At 42.6% G+C, this 19,844-nt stretch overlaps 1 protein-coding gene across 2 annotated transcripts in view; it reads right to left on the bottom strand.

The window, feature by feature from the left end:
* Positions 1-906: 906 nt before the first annotated feature.
* The window catches only part of TAOK1 (TAO kinase 1), a 123,558-nt gene continuing 104,620 nt past the window's right edge, over positions 907-19,844 (bottom strand). For both annotated transcript variants that reach the window (XM_066599579.1, XM_066599580.1), the window contains exons 18-21: positions 18,503-18,742; positions 16,745-16,957; positions 14,858-15,040; positions 907-13,921 (exon numbers count right to left, since the gene is read on the bottom strand). In XM_066599579.1, coding sequence (XP_066455676.1) covers positions 13,460-13,921; positions 14,858-15,040; positions 16,745-16,957; positions 18,503-18,742 — 1,098 coding nt within the window. In that variant the 3' untranslated portion in view covers positions 907-13,459. The remainder of the gene's footprint in view (positions 13,922-14,857; positions 15,041-16,744; positions 16,958-18,502; positions 18,743-19,844) is intronic.

The raw sequence follows: 19,844 nt of genomic DNA, 5'->3' as shown, positions 1-19,844 counted from the left end.
TTAGGCCCAATGTCCATGGGTGAATTTCAATTATAAAATCCGAGTGGGAGATCGGCACCTCTTGCCACCCACAGGGATGCATTAGCATCCGCACGGCAAGTACCCGCCACAGCACACCCGCAGCTGTCACTGTGGAGGTGCCGTGGATCCGTGGGGAAGCAGGAGATTCAAAAACAAAAAAAGAAAGCACTGCGCATGCAACGGGCGGCTCAAAGGAGACCTGTGCTGGACCTGAGGAGGTAAGAAACGGTCTTTTCCTCTCCATGTCCGCGGGCACGCATGGATACCACTGCGGGACTCAGCGGTGGTATTTGTGCGTGCAAGTGGACATGAGGCCTTACGCTGGAGATTTGCTTTGGCCGTCTATCTAGTACAGCAGTTCTGGAGAGGTTTTTCACACTAAACCCTAAGGCTGGGTTCACACGGGGCGGATTTTCGTCAGAAATCTCGCGGTTTGGCCGCAGCAAAAACCGCGAGATTTCCGCCGGGAGAACCGCCGCGGTGGCTTTGAAGCAGCGCGGCCGCGCTGCGGTCGGCGCTCCCATAGAGGAGAGCGCGGCCGCAGCGAAGAATGGACATGCTGCTTCTTTTGAAACCGCGTCTGCGGCCGCCGCAGCCGCGGTTTCAACCGGATTTACCGCAGCGGATTAGCCGTCCCGTGTGGACGAGATTTCTGAGAAATCTCATCCACATGGCTGGCTAATCCCGGGATTAGCGGCCGCGGGCGGATCTGCTGCGGCAAAACCGCGGCAAATCCGCCCTGTGTGACCCTAGCCTAAATAGCCATTTACATCGCTGAAGGCGGGAAAAAAGAAAAAACTAACAAAAATAAGCAATAAAGAGGATGCATTCCATACAAATCGTTCTCTAAAACGTCAGAAACGTAACAAAGAACCACTCTCAATGTGTACTAAAATTACTTTATTACAGTTGATTTTTAAACATTTCCTTTGCTATGATACAAAGGATAATTACAAACAAAATATTACATAGGATTTAATTTCTCTCCTTTTCTGACAACTTGGTAACAGCTTTAAATGCACAATCTATACAATTAATACAGGTTATATAATATATTGTGAAACCAGAGGAATACCAGAATACTGACATTACACTGTACAAGAGACCTCACTGTACAAGACCCCAAGAGGCAGTGGTGTGGGAACACTGCACTGCAGAGATAATGCACACCCGCAGGAACTTAGACCGGTACAATATGGAAACGTGAGTGGGATTTGTGCTGATCTCTTACAGGAAGTTCCGATTAATGGTAAATAAAAAAAAAAAAACTGCGGAAAAAGCAATATTTTTCAATGGGAGGGGGGTTTTAACATAAATGCCTATAAATCCATTCTACTCATACTGGTAAAAAAAAATGACAAATGCAATAAAAAGGTTTAAAAAGCTGTGCTAAAACATGAGCATGAGCCCGCAGGTGGGGAAAAAGCCTCCAAATGCTAAAGTGCTACCTACAAGCAACAACCTTAGCTTGGCTTACACCATTCTGGTAAATATAAAAATAAAACTGTATTTATACCCTGAAGGGAAACTTTGTGACATGACTGGTGGTTACAATCTTGGCCTTGATGGAACTTTTTGCTATGCAGAGAGGCAATAAGGCACGGCATTGGGGATTCTGATTATCAAGGGACGAAGTGAACCATGCAGTGAGCAACTTAAAATTGTGAGTTTATTGGGTTAAAAACCCAGGCTGGATATAGTATACAATGCACCCTCCATCTAGCATTCACATGGTAGGCTGCTACCCATGTCTATGTACAGACACCAGCATGTTCCCATTACTAGCGGTTCAACAACGACTGGCTTCCCTACAGGCGTTACGTGCAATGCTAACTACTGATGAGGCTTTCTAAGGTGCTCAGTGTGTAATGTCACCTGTACCCACACCCTATGCGACGGCTGTGTGGGCCGAGTAAATATGCATGCTAATAGAGCAACTCACCCTGTGCCCCACAGAGTTCACTCATCCCCCACAGTGGCAAAAAAAGCCATTTCTTCTAGAGCCTTCCAGCAGATACAATATTGACGGAAATGTAATTTTACAGTCATAATCACTGGTATGTGCCCAAGAGGGCAGCTGGATGGCAAGAATGACTACAATCTGTATCACCAGCTACTGCACAGTCTATAGAGGTAACAATCTCATGAATTTAGCACTTTAGTGAAAGTCAGTTTGACCGATGCCCCTTAAGGCGTCGCTTGGCAGCATCTTGCCTGGGTATCTGCGGGTGTGCATTCGTAATCTCCCTAATTAAAGACATTCTCAGCCATGTGTGTCTTCACTACAATAGCGGGGATGGGTGGGTGAGCAGAACTTTTTTTTTTTCCGGCTTTTTTTTTGTCCAGATGTTGCAAACAGTGGGAGTGTACAGAGTAAAGTGAATAAAGATTTCAACTTAAAAAATATATATTCTTGTAACTACAAATAAATGTGCAAATAAAAATTCAGAAACATGCCAGGAGCAGGAAATGCAACAAGAATATATCATCATGACCAACAGAACGTAGTTGAATGCTTTAATTTCTTCGGTTCGAAGCTGATTGAAGGGACCGGGCATACATTGCAATGTGGTACATATCTAAAAGGAGCAGTCCAAATGGGATGTTACTTAATACCCGAGCAACATATTGACCAGGTAGAGGTATCTCGAGCAGGGCACACTAGAGATGGAACCTTGCACCTAGCGATAGGAACGTCAAAAGTTTTGATAGGTGGGAATCTGCTGCAGAGACCCCCATGATCACTAGAACGAAGTAGCAGAAGCATGGATCTGAGCAGCTCTGTCTCTGCTAGCTACAAAGTCTATGAGCCAGTCTTCAGCAGCGACTGGATAAAGGCTTCTGCTGCATCATTCTAGCGATCAGTGTGGGTTTCAGTACCCAGAGGAAAACTTTTGACATGTCTGCATAACAAGTCAAATGTTTTTTGTTTTTTTTTAATACAATTTAAGGCCAAAAAAAAAAAAAAAAAAGATAACTATAGAAATCCGTATAAAAAAATGGGTAAGAGGATTTACCTTAAATAATGCTGGAATGGTCCCATCACTTTAGTGCACCTGCAATGTATGCCCAATGCATCCGTCAGCAGCCTGGATAGCTTTACCCAAGATCACATGAAGGATATAAAAAGGTATCGGAGGGAAGTTTTCATTCAGTAGAGTGTTAAAAATGTGTTAATAGAATTGTTAGACAACTCATAGTCCTTAGTCCTCTCAGCCAACCTTTTTGTTGCCCTACATAATACAAGCAAGCTATTAGAAAATGTACAATATACACAAACCTACCCTTTCCCCACCTCAGCTTTTAATAAGAATCTCTTCGTAAGCTTGGTTACACACAGCGCGGACTCAACAAGTCCTTCAATATTTTTCTTCTGCTTAGATCGGCTGGCTGAAATGGGCGCTGGGATCTCATAAATAGAACTTTTTTTTTTTTGTTTAGCAACCTAAGTGTTAATAAAAATGCTCTAGCATTTACAATTTATTAAGTCAATATATCTTTGTGTAATATGCACTAAATATTTTTAATGTAGATTATTTACACCAGTGTCTTTGCTGCCCTATCACCATCAGATTCAACAGGAAGAACCAGTCCCTGCCGCAAAACCGGTGATAGACAAGAAAAAAAAAAAAAAAAAAGCGTGGTACTAAAAACAAGAATAAAGAGGACTCTCAAATACAATCCAAGTCTCAGAAATCTTCACTTTTGCATTATACTCCTAATCACCAAAGCATGTCATATGTCTTACGTTACGGCCCTCGCTAGCCATAGGACAGCTACTATTTGTCAAATCTAGGTGTTAAAACAGGAGCTGTCACTTGTACTTGCTTCCCCCGTGAAATAAAAAAATCTCCAGCATTTTACATTTTGCATTGTGCTGTTCCTCTGTTATTCATCCTGTAAATTGTCAACTATTACCAGTTCTCCACAGTTACTGACCAATCTAGATTGACAGCATCTGTTTCCTGAGGGACAATTTCCTATTCACAAGGGAAATCGTAAAACGTTGCCTATTTAAAGCGACCCTCCGGTTTGGGGACAAAATTTATGTCCTAGTACTGAATGGGGGGGGGGGGGGGGGGAATATATTACTGATGGTTGTTCTTCTTGGCCGTCTTTCGATCTATCAGATCAGGATCCTGTTTTCGGCCATCCAAGACCGCCAAAAGAATCTTCAGACTACCTAATCCCTACAGTGCATTGCCAGTGGTCGACTACTTATGCACTATACCTGCTGCGTGATTGGCCAGAGCTGCTCATGTGATCAGCACAAAGAGCGGCTCTGACGTGCATTAGGTGTTATTAGAAAATTGCTGCAGCCATCATATCCAAAAACCAAATCCGAAACTGGTGGATTGGGGGAGCGGCAGAGAACAACTGCAGGTAATATACCCACCTGACCAGTATGGAATTTATTCTGAAGCTGGCATGTCGCTTTAAACATTTCCAGCAGTAATAGAGGAATGGCACAATACAGAGATCAAAGAAAAGATGGTCCAGAATTGTTTGAGAAATGCAAGTATTTACTAAACACTGACCGATACTATTTAAGGGTGTGTTTACATGGGGCAAAAATGCTGCGAAAATTCCGTGGGAAATTCTGCAGCATTGCCGCATCCAGAACAGAGTCACAATCCGCTGACTGCAAATCAGCTGCATACCTGCAGTTGATTTCAGAAGACAGCGCTCACCTCCGAAGTCTCTGGCTGTCAGTGCTTCCTTCACCCGTTAGCCCGCACTGAGCCGCTGGGCACTTCAGCATCACCTGACCAGCAGCGCTGCGCTCAATACAGGCTGCCAGGCACTGGGCGAAGGGAGCGCTTCTACCCGAAGACTGCAGAGTTCTGAAATCAACCGTGGGCACGCAGCCTTTTTTCCAGTCAAAATCTGCACCAATGTTGCGTGTTTTGACTCTGTTTTGGTTGCAGAAATGCTATGGAATCTCCACTGCGGACATGCCGCACCATTTCCGGCCCGTGTAAACATACTCTAAGTGGTACGTTAATGCAGCTAGATGGAAGGGAAAACTAGAAGATAGAAGGGAAGTTAATTCACTGTGTCAACTGCTTCCTTAAGACTGGTCTGGCAATAAATATGCCCATATGAGGTTGGCAAGTGGAGAATGGCATCAAGAGAATAGGAATGTATCTCTATTGGTGTCACGAACATTTATATGTGCGCACTCCGTCAACGCATACGAACGGATCCGTAATCAAATTAAAAACAAGATATCTGTATTTTCACACATGGCTTGGTTCCTAGTTTTGAATGCAAGTACCACCTCTTATCCAATCATTAGAGAATTACAAAGTGCATCGTTATCAAGCCAAGTCATGCAAAAACTGCATACTATTTCATCACCCCTCCGACCTAGAACACTTCCTCAAGCACACGTTAAGATTGAAATTGGCACGTCCTCTCTCAAAAAGGTAGCATAGCATGGTACAGAGCCATCTGTTGGTGGGACATATTTTGGCTGATGGCACGTAATTGGTTTCTACCCTTTGCAGTGGTTTCCATTGACAGAATGCGTGCTAGGAATGCCACAGCTCTACATTCACAATCGCATCTATGCCTGTAAAACGCTGCTTCACAAAGCCAAAAGGAGGCAGAGGTAAATATACAACAGCCTGAAGCTGCACCATCAATGGAATTAATAACTATGTAATTACACAACTTTACTGAAACTTCAGTTTCCTTTATACACTCTTACAAGGAACAAAGTATAAGATTATTCATATATAGCATTTTTAACTGGGAAACCCTTGGGGGGGAAAAAGGTGAAGTTGCCAAGAATTGTATTATAAAAGAAAACAACTTTTAAAAGGGAACCCATCATGTCCTATAAACTAAGGTTATGGGCTCATGAAGGGGGTGCTGAGTCTGGGGATGAATGTCATACTCCCCTGCCTCCCCATTTCCTCACTGACCACCTGTAAGCAAATGCTTGGTCCACTGAGCGGACTCCTTCACCGCATTGTGTGCGCACAGTGCCTGTGACGAGAAGACAGTGTGCAGGCGCCTGCAGTGAAGTTCACTCAATGTACTAAACGGCCGATTTGCAGACAGACGGTGAGGGAACGGGATGCGGGAGAGTAAGGAAGTCATTTCCTCGACACAGTACCCCCGTCCTACAAGTCCATAGCTCACCACCACAGGATTGAATCCGTTCTCATGTGAATAAGGAGGTGCAGGAAAAAACAAACAAAAAAAACAAAAAACACTCATTCCAGCAGCAAACCAACAGGTCACAGAAAAAGCAGGACTTCAAGCACGCTCTTAAAAATGTAGTTTTTATTGCATCTTCTAAAAAGGCAAAGAAGTGGGAAGCAGAGACTAAAAAGAGGAATGTTTACATGTTTCGAGCCATGTAACTCTAGCTTTTGACTAAGATTATATGGCTTGAAACATGTAAGCACTCCTTTTTCTACCTGCTGCTTCTCACTGCTTTGCTTTTTAGAAGATGCAATAAAAGCTAGGTTTTATTTATTAGAGTATCGGAAGTCGGACATTTTCTGTGACCTACGAATCTATAACCTTAGAACATGAAGCATTCCCTTTAGGTACACATGCCATTCCTGTTATTCCTTCTATTTATGAATAGGCTAAAGGGGTGCATTCCTACACAGTCTGATACGGTCAAAACTATGTGGATCAAGTCAGACTGTGCAGTGACATGCGCCACACTAACACCCAGTTGTCAATTTATAAATTTCCAGAAGGAACAACAGATGAAAGACAGACACCCAGCTCTAAGTAAAGATGCTACAAAATTGTTCCTTTATGAGGAATACATTCATTTACTAAAATAGACATGTTAGGAGAGCATATAGGTCCTATATAAAGAGCAAGAATAGGAAAAAGCTTGTAATTTGGTGCCCCACAGCATGCAATGTAAAAACGTGATTTCCTGCCCACGAGCAGAAATAAATTACGATTTTCCGCTCACGGAAAAGAAATTGCAGCACACTGCGATTTTGTGCGGACTACGCAATGACGGCTTCTATTGAAGTCAATGGAAGCCATATGTCCAGTGGGCATTCTGCAATCATTGCAGAACAGCCGCAGGAGCCGCAACATCGCCATAGCGATAGAGCGTCGTCCTCTGTACTACGTTCCGGCTAGCACATCTGTAGCACAGAGAACAGACACCGGACAGGTAAGCAGGGGGTCACTGGCCAGGCACCGGGTCGAACTTCGCTGCAGGAATCCTGCAAGCGTGTGCAGGAGTCGTTAACAAGCTTTGCGGAATTCGCAGCATTTATGTTGTGGATTTTGTATTTGTACTTGCGTTTTCACGTTTGGATTTTCAGCTGCAGAGGGAGGGTGTTTTTGTGATAGGTTAGTGGTAGTTCCTGTACTGAGTTCATACTGACAGACTATTTTCAATTAGCAAAGGCAGATTTCCAAGCAGATTCCGCTAACATGACAGCTCCTGCTCCATACATCCCCCACTGCCAGAGGGCATATATGTATACCCTCTTGCAGGAAGGGGGTTATAGTTAAAATCAATGGAAACACTCCAAAATCCACACAAAGGTGTATTTTTATGTTCTCCATTGATGTCTATAGTGAAAATACGCTGCATTTCCTCAGTTTCGGCAGCATAGACAGACATGCTCTGGATTCGTAATCCTCAGCGGTTTACAAATTTCTGGCATTTCTACAGCAGAAAAATTCATTAAATGTACGAAGGAAATGTCATTTACTTGCTTTGAACTGTAAACTCTGCGGAATGTTTGCAGCGATTCTACAAATGGAAATTCCGCAGTAGATCCATCATGTGTGAAGGCAGCCTTAGTTTATATTGGTACCAGTTTTGGGTACACACAACTCTGATCACTTCTTCATTACATTTTCTTGGATGGGGTGACCAAAAAAGTGCCATTCTGGCATTGTATATTTTTTTCCTCCAATAGCATTCATGTGAGATAAATGATGCATTATTTAATAGGTTGGAGTTTTATGGATGCGATGATACCTAATTTCAAGTTTTTGCAAATTAAAACTGGGGAAGGGTTAACTTTTTTGAGCGGCAATAATTAAATATGGGAAAAATACGTGAAAAAAGTTTATGTCCCTATAGGGATCTGAACGAGAGATTGTTTGTTTGCTTATACAACGTAATGCAATACTTCAGTATTGCAGTATATTGTATTTCTGAAGGCATACTATTAAGCGATGCTACAGTCACAAGTCAGTAGGCAGAAATACATGGTAGCCCTGGGGGCATATTATCCTTTTACTTCCCACTTCTACACGAGCCAACCTAAACAACCAATCAACGTGAATCAGCCAACTCATAACACCGGGAATGCGCCAACCCAAATAACCAATCACCGGGAATGAGTAAATCCAAACAATCAATCAGGTTGCGAATGGTGCGGATTTGGGGAGTAATATAGATATATGCGCCCTGGGGGCCTTCATAAGGCCTCAGGCTGCCATGACAACTGAATGTCACCCCGTAATTTCACCCCATCTGTCAAAGGATTTAAATGCCACTGTCAGAATTGACAATGGTACCTAAATGGCTACTCTTGGAGTTATTTCCAACTGCGGCCAGGAGACAGTTGTCAAAGACAGCTCCTGCCCCATACATACCCCCCTGCCGTAGGGCATATATGTATGCCCTCTTGCAGGAAGAGGGTAATAGTTAAAATCAGTACACAGTGCTACAAAAGTAGCAGTGTAGCACAAGTCTTAATCTTCTCCCGTTTTATACACTGACTCAGCTGTATCCTTATCTCCCATATAGTTTAGTTTAATGTAGAGGATGGTTGAAACTTCACTATTCTGACAAATATGGCATATCAAACTGAAGTGCATATAATATTCAGTGTCAGATAATCTGAATGTGCAAACAGTTTAATCCGCCCGGCCTACTGAATAATCCTGTGTGCCAAGAGGCTGATGAGACTGGAGACATGCTCATTTTAATGCCTTCATTTGGACAGATATGTACCTTCTTTGGGACTATCCCTCTTAAGTTGACTCATGTGGTGGTTGGTGCTTGTAACTACAGGATAGATCATCAATAGCATTTCCCTTTAATCTGAAGGCAGATGACATCTACCCAAAAAAGAACCAGTGATAGATTTGCAGATCACATTTATCATTTTGCGTGGCCATGCTGGGACCTCCAGAGCGGAGCCTCCTGACAGACACTGTGTTCCATGGCTACTAGAGGTGGGTTTTAAAATGCTGGATTCTAACTACAATTCCTGAATAGGGTATTTGAAAAATTGATTATTTTTCTAGAAGGGCCCTTTCACAAAGAGCAATGAATTGTTGGAACGAGACGTTTAATTCCAAATGATGCCCGTTTACACGCGCGGCTAAAAGCTTAGATCTTTTTCATCACAGTTCGTTCGGTGCATCGATGGTTGGTCGGGGGAGTCTGCAAACATCTAAAAACAGTTTGAGACCGAACAATCATCCTTTATATGAAATGACTGGCAAGAAATGATGGTTATTTCTGCATAAAATGAAGAACAAACTAAGCGAACAAATTGTTCACCGCTCATTTATCATTCTTACAATGAACAATTACCGTTAATTATCGCACAATTCAACGATGACCTGAATGATATTTGTTCCGTGTAAGAGGGCCCATACCCCCACAACCCCTTCAAGAGCAAATCTCGGCAAGAATACAGCAGATCAAAAGAAAATAAAGACCCAATACTATAGAAATTATATTCTACCAATAACGCTCTATTGTCTGTAAACGAGGCGATCAGATCAATTGATTCAGTATTCCAGTTGGGGTCTAAACCAGGGTCTTATTTATATTATAGCCTACTGAAAACAGCTCAAGAAGAGTTTAGGATCTGCATAGTTCTGTTCCCCTCAATAAATCTGTCCTATGATTATTACAGATTGGTTCTGACAACTGCCACCCCACTCACTTATTAGGATCGTAAAGCAGAAAATGTAAGACTGCCCTTTACATGGGGTAGTTATAGCATGAATTATCACTGGAAACAGTGAATTCAGGCAATATTCGTCCCATGTACAAGTGGCCACTGACAGGGCACCGAGCAAAGAATCGCTCATTTGTCAGTGTTGGTTTTTTTAGCAACTGTCGGGCCAAGTAAACAGGAGTTGCTCAAGTTTTGAGTCATGGCACTCGCTGGCATGGCTGTCGGAAACGGATGTGCCCAACAGTCGACCGGTGTAAAAGGTGCATAAGTCTCTATGGTGACAAAGTCCTTCTAATGAGAATTATCCCCAAGTTTACAGGCTTGAGATGCAAGGACTCTACCTGCTTCCCCCCACAGAGATCCGTAAGTCACCTATGCCCCGGTGTAAGGGTCATACCTCTACACTGAACAGTAAGCAGTTTACCTCTGGCCTTCTGACTTGCGAGTAAATATTTACTGTACTAATGGTAAGAGCTAAAGTACAGCGATGTATAACTTTGTTAAAACTAATTTGGTTTTGATAAGGGCATTTCCGCAGGAGTGCTTCACATAAAACTTCAAAACTAAACGAACTGAAAGCTGATAATATTCTGTGCTACAAGAAAAAAATGCAGAACCATTTACTAGTAGTTGGCTGGAGAGAAGAGAATTAAATGGGTCATCCTTCAACCTTGATAAATGATACTGCGTCTCTCTGTAGGTTTTTTTTTTTGCTGTGGATTCTGATAGCAATGGATTACGTAAAAGTGCACCTGTCAGCTCTCCCTATATGTCTATTTTAGTAAACAATTGAGGTCTCCATAAAACAACAATTCTGCAGAATTTTTTTTTCTAGAACTCTGCAATGTGCCGTTCCTCTTTTAATGCTCCTCAAAAGGATGTTGAAAAAAAAAAAAAAAAAAAGTTACTGGGCGCTACGATCCCCCCTTTTGTCAATGGGGTGCGTCCCTCTACACTTACACTATCCACTCAGTGTCACGCTGTGTATGGAAACACCTCATTAAAAAGGAAAACCGGTAATTCCCAGCTGTTCGATTATTCATACATATCCATGAGTAATAACAGAGGAAGGCACATTGCAGCGTCCTGAGAAGAGATACTTCAGCATTGTCATTTCTCAATAAATGTTTGCATTCCCCATGAAAACAAGTCAGGAGAGCTCATCAGTCTTTAAAAATGCAATAAAAAGGGAAAAAAAAAAATGTTAAATTTTTTCATTTTGCACGTAACCAACATGAACTCCGTTCTCCCAATATCACAGATTGCAACCAAGATATTAAAATAACCTAGTGTGTGATAAATGTAATAGTTTTATATAGTGAGGATTATAAAACAAGTAAAAGATACCAAATTTAATTAGAACGATACGTTCTGAACCGTGATATCTCCAATATTCCCCAGTAGAAGGAATACTGAGAAGCGGAAATACTTTCTTCTGCGTAACATGTAAATGCTGTGTCTTGTAAGACACCTGCTGCAGCGGGTGCAAGGCTCATTGCACACTGCCTACACCAGGATCCAAGACAAGGGCTTGTTCATAACCTTAGTGTTTCAGACCTTTTATTTTTTGGGGAGGGATTTTTTTTTTGCTACCAGAAGGAATCCCAGCCGCATTAAATCCGCACAGGCAAGCACATCGCTGACATGTATGTGTGACTTTGAAATGCTGGGACATGTCAGACATACTTCATAAAGCAGCTGAAAATGGAAAGTAGAGTCTTGAGGGATGTCTCTCGCAGGCTTCTGCCCATCTGCTTAGATCAACAGGTCTTCTCGTGCATAGGGAGTAACCTGTCATTCTGGGCAGGGAGAAGCCAGCGGGAGGCCACACCCCCTATGACTCTTCTCAGCACTCTCAGCTGCTTTATGAAGTATGCCTCCTCTGAAATACTGCAGCATTTCACAGCCAAACATATGTTGATACTTTGCATGCCTGTTGAGGTCTTATACTTACTGGGTTCGAGCAGCATAAAACTCCCTTTGATAATAAAGAGGGTGTACGGGCCTGAAATACATACGTGTGAACGAGTCCTATGTTATGGGAGTTACATGTTCCTAACTCCCCCCCCCCCCCCTCACAGCCCAGCAAACATACCATATCCACACATCAAATCTCTTCACATTCTGTGCTGTCCATATAAGACACTGCATACCCTCCAAAGATCAGCAGGACTAAAACCGTACCACTGCCACCCCACCGATAGCACCTAAATGGATAAAATTGAACAGAATTCACTCAATTCCTCACTTAAAAAAAAAAAATGCAATTGGCTCACATACAACTGTGCAGGAGGCATGGCATCAAACAACATGCAGTTAGCGACTAACATGGTAGCATTGATGTATGCCTGATATAGTTATGGCATAAACTGATGGAAAACTACTAAAAAGTACTGCGGCTAGAGCAGGATATGCATAAAGAAGGAAGAAGTTTCTGAAATATAGTTCACTGCTACACTGGGTGCCAAGCTTCCTGCGACGTGCAGTTATGAGGATGCAATAACACCTATTCCGAGACCACTGCCACCCAAAAAAAAAAAATGCTTAGTAAGCTACCAGCAAACATTGCTGAGATTTACATATCTTACTAAGCAAGGTAGGAGGGTGTCCGGACATCAGTTGTTATGCTCCATCCGACAGCAGCAAATAGTAAGCGAACATCGGCAGGTATAAGCGCCCGTCCATATCTAAGAGGACTGACCGCACCTTATGATATACGGCAGAAGAATAGGAGCACGAATGAGCATTAGACCACTGCAGTATAGCAGTAGAGAGAAAGAAAGAATAGTAGTAAAGCAAGCGTCATCTCAGCTGAAGAATGGATATGCTGTTAGTAAGCTAGTGCTGCAAGAATCGGCAATTCTGGAATATCCTAACATACTCTACACAATCCAAATGCAACATTTTGGCCTAGTTAAAGCTAATTCATTTGACACAATAAGCAAATACAAAGAAATGTTTAGGAAACCTAAAAAGTAGTAACTGCTATGCTCCTTGTAATCTTTTGACACTTGTCAAAAACGGCATCACTCACTCAGACAAAGGAGGATTAACTTAGTTCTAAAAAAAAAAAAAAAGTGACAAAATGACAATGCCCTTCCGGAGTGTAAGTGATGAATATGGAGAGCCAGGGAATGTTTCCGAGTGCTCAAGGTGCCAAAAAAGTTTTGGTAAGTGGAGTAGGTGAAAGTGTCTCTGCTTCCTTTAAGTCAAGAAGCCATTCCAAAACCACGTCCACTTTCAGCACAACCCAACATGCTTTACTTTTCCTTCAAACGATTCCCTGATTAAAAAGAAAAAGATAAAAACAAAAAAAAACCCAGCAGCCAATGCAATCATACTCTAGATTACACACATACAAGTAACCCTGTACAAACGGATTAAAATACAGCATGTGTAGGAAGCCTTATTTTGGCAGCTGCTCAGTACCATTGAGAAAGCTGCTGTGAGGACATCTGTAGGCAGTTTGTGTTGAATGATCAAAAGGAATGGCCGTTAAGTTTTTCTTGCAGTTATGTATAAGACATGTGTGAACCATTGGATATCTGTGAAGTAACACTTGTGCTCCTACTCATTCCCTGCTCTGTCCGTCCCCCAGAAGCTGTCCGCCTCAGAGCCTGGGGGCTGTTGCGGACCCCCATTGTACTGCCGCGTGAGACACCTTGTACAGACCCTGATGGATGACCCCATGGTTGGGGCCCACCTTGCATTGGGTGTCCCCAGGCTTGAGGTGGGCCTCCCATGGGGTGTCCCCAATGAGGTCCAGGGCCTCCAGTTGGATTGTGGGACCAGCCAGAAGCTCCCGGGTAGCTGTGGCTGAACGCCTCGGGGGAGAGATTAGAAAGTATCATGTTACTAAACCCTAGCCTCATGCTTTCAGAGTCAAAAGCTTCGATTTCTCGAGCTTGGCGTTCCAAAAGGCTCCGTATTCGCTCTGTTCTCTCATTCTGAAGAGCCAGCATTTCCTCTTCAATCTAAAATAAAAGCATAAAATAGGATAGTTTGAGGATAGCTTTCAAAGTGCAATAACAAAACTACAGGTACCACAAGAGAGACCCAAAGTAAAAAGTATACTGAGACTTCACACAGGGCTCATTCACACAGGCATATTTTGCCAGCTTAATCCGCATTGCTATAGGCCATTGGTTTACATTGGGCCATTCAGACCTGCATTTATATGCATGAAAAAAGCAAAATACAAAACAAAATATATCGTATTTTGGTGTATAATACGCCTATTATAGGCTATGAGTGCTCAAATTACGCAGTGAATATGTATGTCACATGTGTATGTGCTGTGTTAAACATATTCCTGTGTGAGTGATCCTAAGATATGAAAGGCAGCAAAAGTTTATAAAAAATAGTACTATTGTAATATTACAAGTAATAGTGATAAATATGTAATGAAGTTATTTTCTGCATCTCATGAGATCAGCCATGTCCCTCCCGTGTCTAGCTATAAGGCAAGTAAATGAAGAAGGCCCCTTCCTCCTATAAATGCACAAACAGCACTTTATGCTTCCCGCACTGACTACAGTGAAAGTGGCCCTGGGAATCAACTGATCGTCAGAGATCAGCGAGGCAGATCCAGGTTAGGAAAGAAAGAATAAATAAATAAATAAATAAAAAAACAAACACACGACACACAATTTACATGCAGTTTAGCAGTATGCAGTAACGGCGACGCGGATGCAAAACAAAGGAGTCCAATATATATTTGTACCCTCAAAAAAATAGTATGTGGTCTTGTTCACAGTTAGATCACAGTTCCATTGAAATTTCTGGTATTATAGAGAGCAAGTATAAACTGAGCCCAAGAATAAAACAGCACAGTTAAAATTGCCAAAACAGACACGCTGCATTCAACTTATTCACTGTATTAGCAGACAAGGGTACCTCAAATCACTTACTTTCTGCTCAAGAAGGGCTCTACGGAGGGAAACCCTTTGTTCCAGTTCACGTAATTCACGCTCATGTTGGGCCTCCGCTTGCATCTTAATCTTACTCTGATAGGCATTCAGTAGCTCCAGTTCTTGCTGCAGCTGCATCTTCAAAACCTGGCACTCTGCTTCCTGTGCTTCATCCAGGCGCAGCTGCAAGAAAAGGTAAGTTATTTACCCAAACTTTGTTAAATTCAACGGAAAACGGTCATCACAGTTTCAGTTGCTCCTACTCAGCAAGGATTTAACGATAATACCTCAATATACAGCAGAGGAGCTTAGCAATGCATTAATACAGTAGAGGCAAGTAACAAATGAGTGCAAGGTGAACTGCAGCGCTACCACAACCCTTCTTTGGTATCCTCAGCCCAAGAGGAGACCAAAGTACTTCCTGTACAGCATGTGGTAATTCCCTGACAGATTCCTACACTACATTGATGCCTTCCAATCAGCACCTAAATAGATATTGATGATATTCTTTAACAACTGCAATCATTCCAGACTTGCAAACTTGAAAATAGGCCGTACACTTAAAGAAGAATAAAACTTTTTCCCTTAACACTTAAACTAGGCCTAATTGCATTTATATTAGTGTAGGGACCCACTACAATGCAAGGAACCGTGAAGTGGTTAGTGGGCTCATGTATCTTGGCCAACATCCAACCAATGCCTTGTATTTATTATCTATCATTCACATGCAGTGTGGCATTAAGACTCCAGGGGGAGCCCAGGGTGCCAGTACCAATGTGGGTCACTGAAGGAAATGCAGGACAACCCGCCGAATTATCATGGCATCAATAGGTTGCTGGTCTGCATGGTGAACTACATATATCAGAATGGTCTGGCACCTTGTATCCACTGTGTGGGAGTGTACACCAAGCAGCCACCCCCCTCATTATCAAGAGGCAGTGTGAGTGGCTGTCTTATCGGTGTCCTGCACAGGTGTTATTGGCTCCTCCATTTAGTAGTCAGCTACCTGCATGGTGAGAGGAGGCTGCGTCTATATGCACTCCTCACTCAGTAAGTAACGGCCATTTTCTGTGTAGGCCTAATCTCACTACAACTTCAGTCATCAAATTAAAGGAAACCCGTTACTAGGTTCATACTGCCCGAACTACGGACAGGTATGCCTTATTCTGAAACGCTGTGGCGTTTCAGGATGACCACACATAAGTTTGTTTCACAATGGCACTCTGAGCCTGCCTCGCCCCACCCGCAGCATGTTGACCCTCTCCATCCTCTGATTCGGAGCTCCAGTCTGTGTCAAACTTTAAAGTGTGTATTGTGAAATGCCAGAGTGTTTCAGACCACCACCACATACACGGGGGCAATAGGCCTCCCTGTCCTGGGTGGTTTCATGCTGCCTATGGTTCTTTAATAAGCAGACCATTGAAAACCACACTTCCTCTTCTATTTCTAGGATCCCAAAAAGCTCTCATTCTGCTGTCAAGCCTTGGAGGTTACTTAATAAGGACATAGAGCTAGTGAAACTTATTTTATAAACACTCATTTCAGGACGTAGATATCAGAACATCTTCCCATAAACGCTTGGATCACACAGTCCTCTATAATGGGTGTGAAGAGTGTAATTACATAGCACACAAATGTATCAGTGCCTAATAGTGCTGACGAAGAACACTAGAAGCTCACAGACCGTTCTAAAACTAATAATGCGGAGCCACTAGTCCCCTGAAAATGGACAAGCAGACAGAGGAGAACCCAGTCAGTGGTTTGCTTCAAATCAGGGTGCTCTGCGTTCCCGCAAGCAGAAGATACCACTATGCCCATCCTTTAGTCTGAGGACCGGCGCTGACCATATACATTTTAAAAAGCCTTAAAGCCTTTGCATGCACTTACTGCTTGCGTAGATAGCATCTCGTTAATGCTATGGTCATACTGCTCGGCTAATATTGCCAGTTTACGGGTTTGCTCTTCTTTCAGCCGCTTGAGAACAGCTTTGTGTTCGTTCTTTGGTGTCGTCTCCAAAAGGTGATTTCGCAAAGCTTTATACTGCCGCGTCTGGATCTTGCAAGTATCCTGGAACTGCTTCTTGATCTGGAGCTCTTTAGACTGTGCAAAAAAAAAAAATGGCAACCCTCTTAGACAAGATGATTAAATATTAAAAACATACTATTACATCCACTCTTTACTAGTACTGGCTGCAGTGCATACTAAATATTAACCTCTTGCTAAGACACAAGTGTTTAGAGATGTCACCCATGGCAGTGCCATTTACATAAAGGTGAAAATGCTTCAGCCCCTGTTGAGCACGGAGGCCCGCTGACCGCTCGGAACCTAGAAGGAGCTGCCCGGCGGTCACGTGTCGTCCACTGTGCATGTAACAGCTCTGTCAATCAGAGGCTGCAGTGGCCATGGAAGACTCAATGCTGATGCCAGTGATTGGCTGAGTAGTCACCTGACCACCAGGCCGCTCCTTCTGTGTTCTGATCGTCAGGTAGTGGGGCTGCAGTGCTGAAAGTGAACGGCTGCAGCAAGCAATTAGGTTTTTGTTTTTTATTTTACACAACTCTAAGCTTGTGAATTTTTTTTTTAAAGCCCCGGAAAACCCTTTCTAAAACATTGACCGGGGCGGATTACCTACCACATAAACTTTTCAGTCAGAAATCCACACATTTAAAAAGAGGTATTCCTACCCGAGACGTTTATGCCAAATAGAGAATAGACCCCAAATATCCGATAGGAGTCGCAGAGGTGAGATCCCTACTTATCTGAACAGGGGTTATCTAACTGCGCTCCGCTAGGTGAGGTGGCCGGATCCTAGATGATTAAGAAGTGGTGATGTGAGCGGGGCACTCTTAATTTAAGCCGGTCTCACACGACTGGATTTGAATGGCGGATTCCGCGATCAGCGTTTGCGCAGACTTTCCGCAGCAAAATGCAGGCATTGAAAGGCATGTATTTCTGATATTTCCTTCACACTCGCGGATACGAATTGCATATTCCGTGAGCAGAAGAAAAATCGCGGCCTGCTTTATTTTCCACAGAATCTGCGCAGATGGCCTTCATTGATGTCAACATTGCATGTGTGTGGTGGGTACCCGTGTCATCGCTAAGCAACGGTGTGGAAAATACAAACAAGAATAAACTGTACTGCACATGACTGCCTGTGAGCCTCCGCGGTCATCCGCAATACAAGTGTTGTATATGCAGGATCACCAGTCGGGCTCACAGCCACAATCTGCTGCAGGCCTCCTGCATACAGAATCCAACCCAGTCGTGTGAGCCCGGCCTTATACTTTTTGGAGTTTTGAAAGGGCACAACCGCTATGGTCTCAGTAAATTCCAGAGCTGGGAGCCCCACCAATCAGACCTTTACAGCATAACCTGCATACATTCCAGAAAAAGCATTTGGATCCATAGTCTGACTTCACATAAAGAAAGAAAATCTGGACAATTAACCATCCCCCTGGCAGATTCTATAACGAGCGGCACACTTTAGCTTAGAAGAGCTTATTTTCTTATGAATATAATTTGGCATTGTCATTTTTAAACACGCTGCAAACACTACAAGCCGGTAAAGAGATCGTCGCTCTCAGTTTGCTCTCTTCATACAAGCATGCTGGCCCTGAATTTCTAAGCGGTCGCAGCCTTTACCTTGAGGCTTTTAGGTTGTTGTCGGACCTCCATGACATGTTTGCGTCTTAATTCCCGCTCTCTTCGTTTATTATACTCCAGTTGGTTGGTGAGTTCAGTTTGGTGCTGTAACTTTATAAGCTCACATCTCATCCTTTGGATAGTATTGAGATGGCGAAACTCTAATTCTTGCATGGACTCGTGCTGCCGTAGGAGCATGGCGTGTTCCAGATCCTTTTGTGTCTGTCGCTTATTTAGCTCCTAGCAAAGAAAAGACGTAGCATAAGTAAAAACTTAGTAAAACATTACAAAGGAGTGAGATTTCCCACAAGACTGTGAAACCAATTTTTAAAAAATTTTCACAACCGAAAGTAATTGATATGTTTCTGTAAAATTAAAACCTGCTGATTGCACTGGTAAAACAGGATAATAGCGGCGCGTCTCATTTTCAAGTTGTTTAACCCCTTCGTGACCAAGCTTTTTTCGTTTGACAAAAGAAAAAAAAAAAAGGAAAGAAAAGCGTAACTCCTTTATTTATCCATCAACTTAACTATGAAGGCTTGTTGTTTTTTGCGGGACGAGTTGTATTTTTCAATGGTGCTAGTTAACCCTTTCCAATTCAATTTGTACCCTGGATTTCCTAGGGCGATTACTCTTTTTCTGTTATAAAACGACGCTATCTGCTGGCTAAAGCCAGTACTGCATCAGGTGACACACTGGATAGGCTCCGATAGCAGAGAGGCTGGCAGTATACAATAAGAGAACCCTGCCGGATGTTTTCCAACATCTGAGCTGTACAGCCTTAAATCATAATGTCTTCACAGGTCAGACAGTGGATTGGAAAGGGTTAATGTATCATAATGTACTGGAAAAACGTTTAACAATTCTAACTGGAGTAAAATAAAAAAAAACAAAACACAAAGTTCCGCCATCTTTTGGTGCGTCTTGTTTCTACGGCCTACAAACTGCAACAAAAATGACATAACTTTATTCTATGATGCAGTACAATTACTACAATACCAAACTTATTTAGTTTTTTTTTTTGCTGTACTACTTGGATTTTTATCAAAGACATTTAATTTTTTTTCTAATTATTTTCGGCCACCATAGTCCACGTAGTTGTGCAAGGCCTAACTTTTTGCAGGACATCCTGTAGTTTGCCGTAGTACCATTTTGGAATACATACGAGTTTTTAATAACTTTTTATTGCATTTTTTCTTGGAGACAGTTTCCCGAACGACTTTCACCAAGCGGGGTAAATAATGTGTTACTTTGAGAGATCGGATTTTTACAGACGCAGTGATACCAAATATGTATTTTTGTTTTAGGATTTTGATTCTTTCGTTTAGTCTAACCAATGACC

The sequence above is a fragment of the Eleutherodactylus coqui genome, chromosome 4, assembly GCF_035609145.1.
Source record: "Eleutherodactylus coqui strain aEleCoq1 chromosome 4, aEleCoq1.hap1, whole genome shotgun sequence".
In the NCBI taxonomy this organism is placed as follows: domain Eukaryota; kingdom Metazoa; phylum Chordata; class Amphibia; order Anura; family Eleutherodactylidae; genus Eleutherodactylus; species Eleutherodactylus coqui.
The sequence above is the reverse complement of the archived record's forward strand: the minus strand, read 5'-3'. Positions and strand labels throughout refer to the sequence as shown.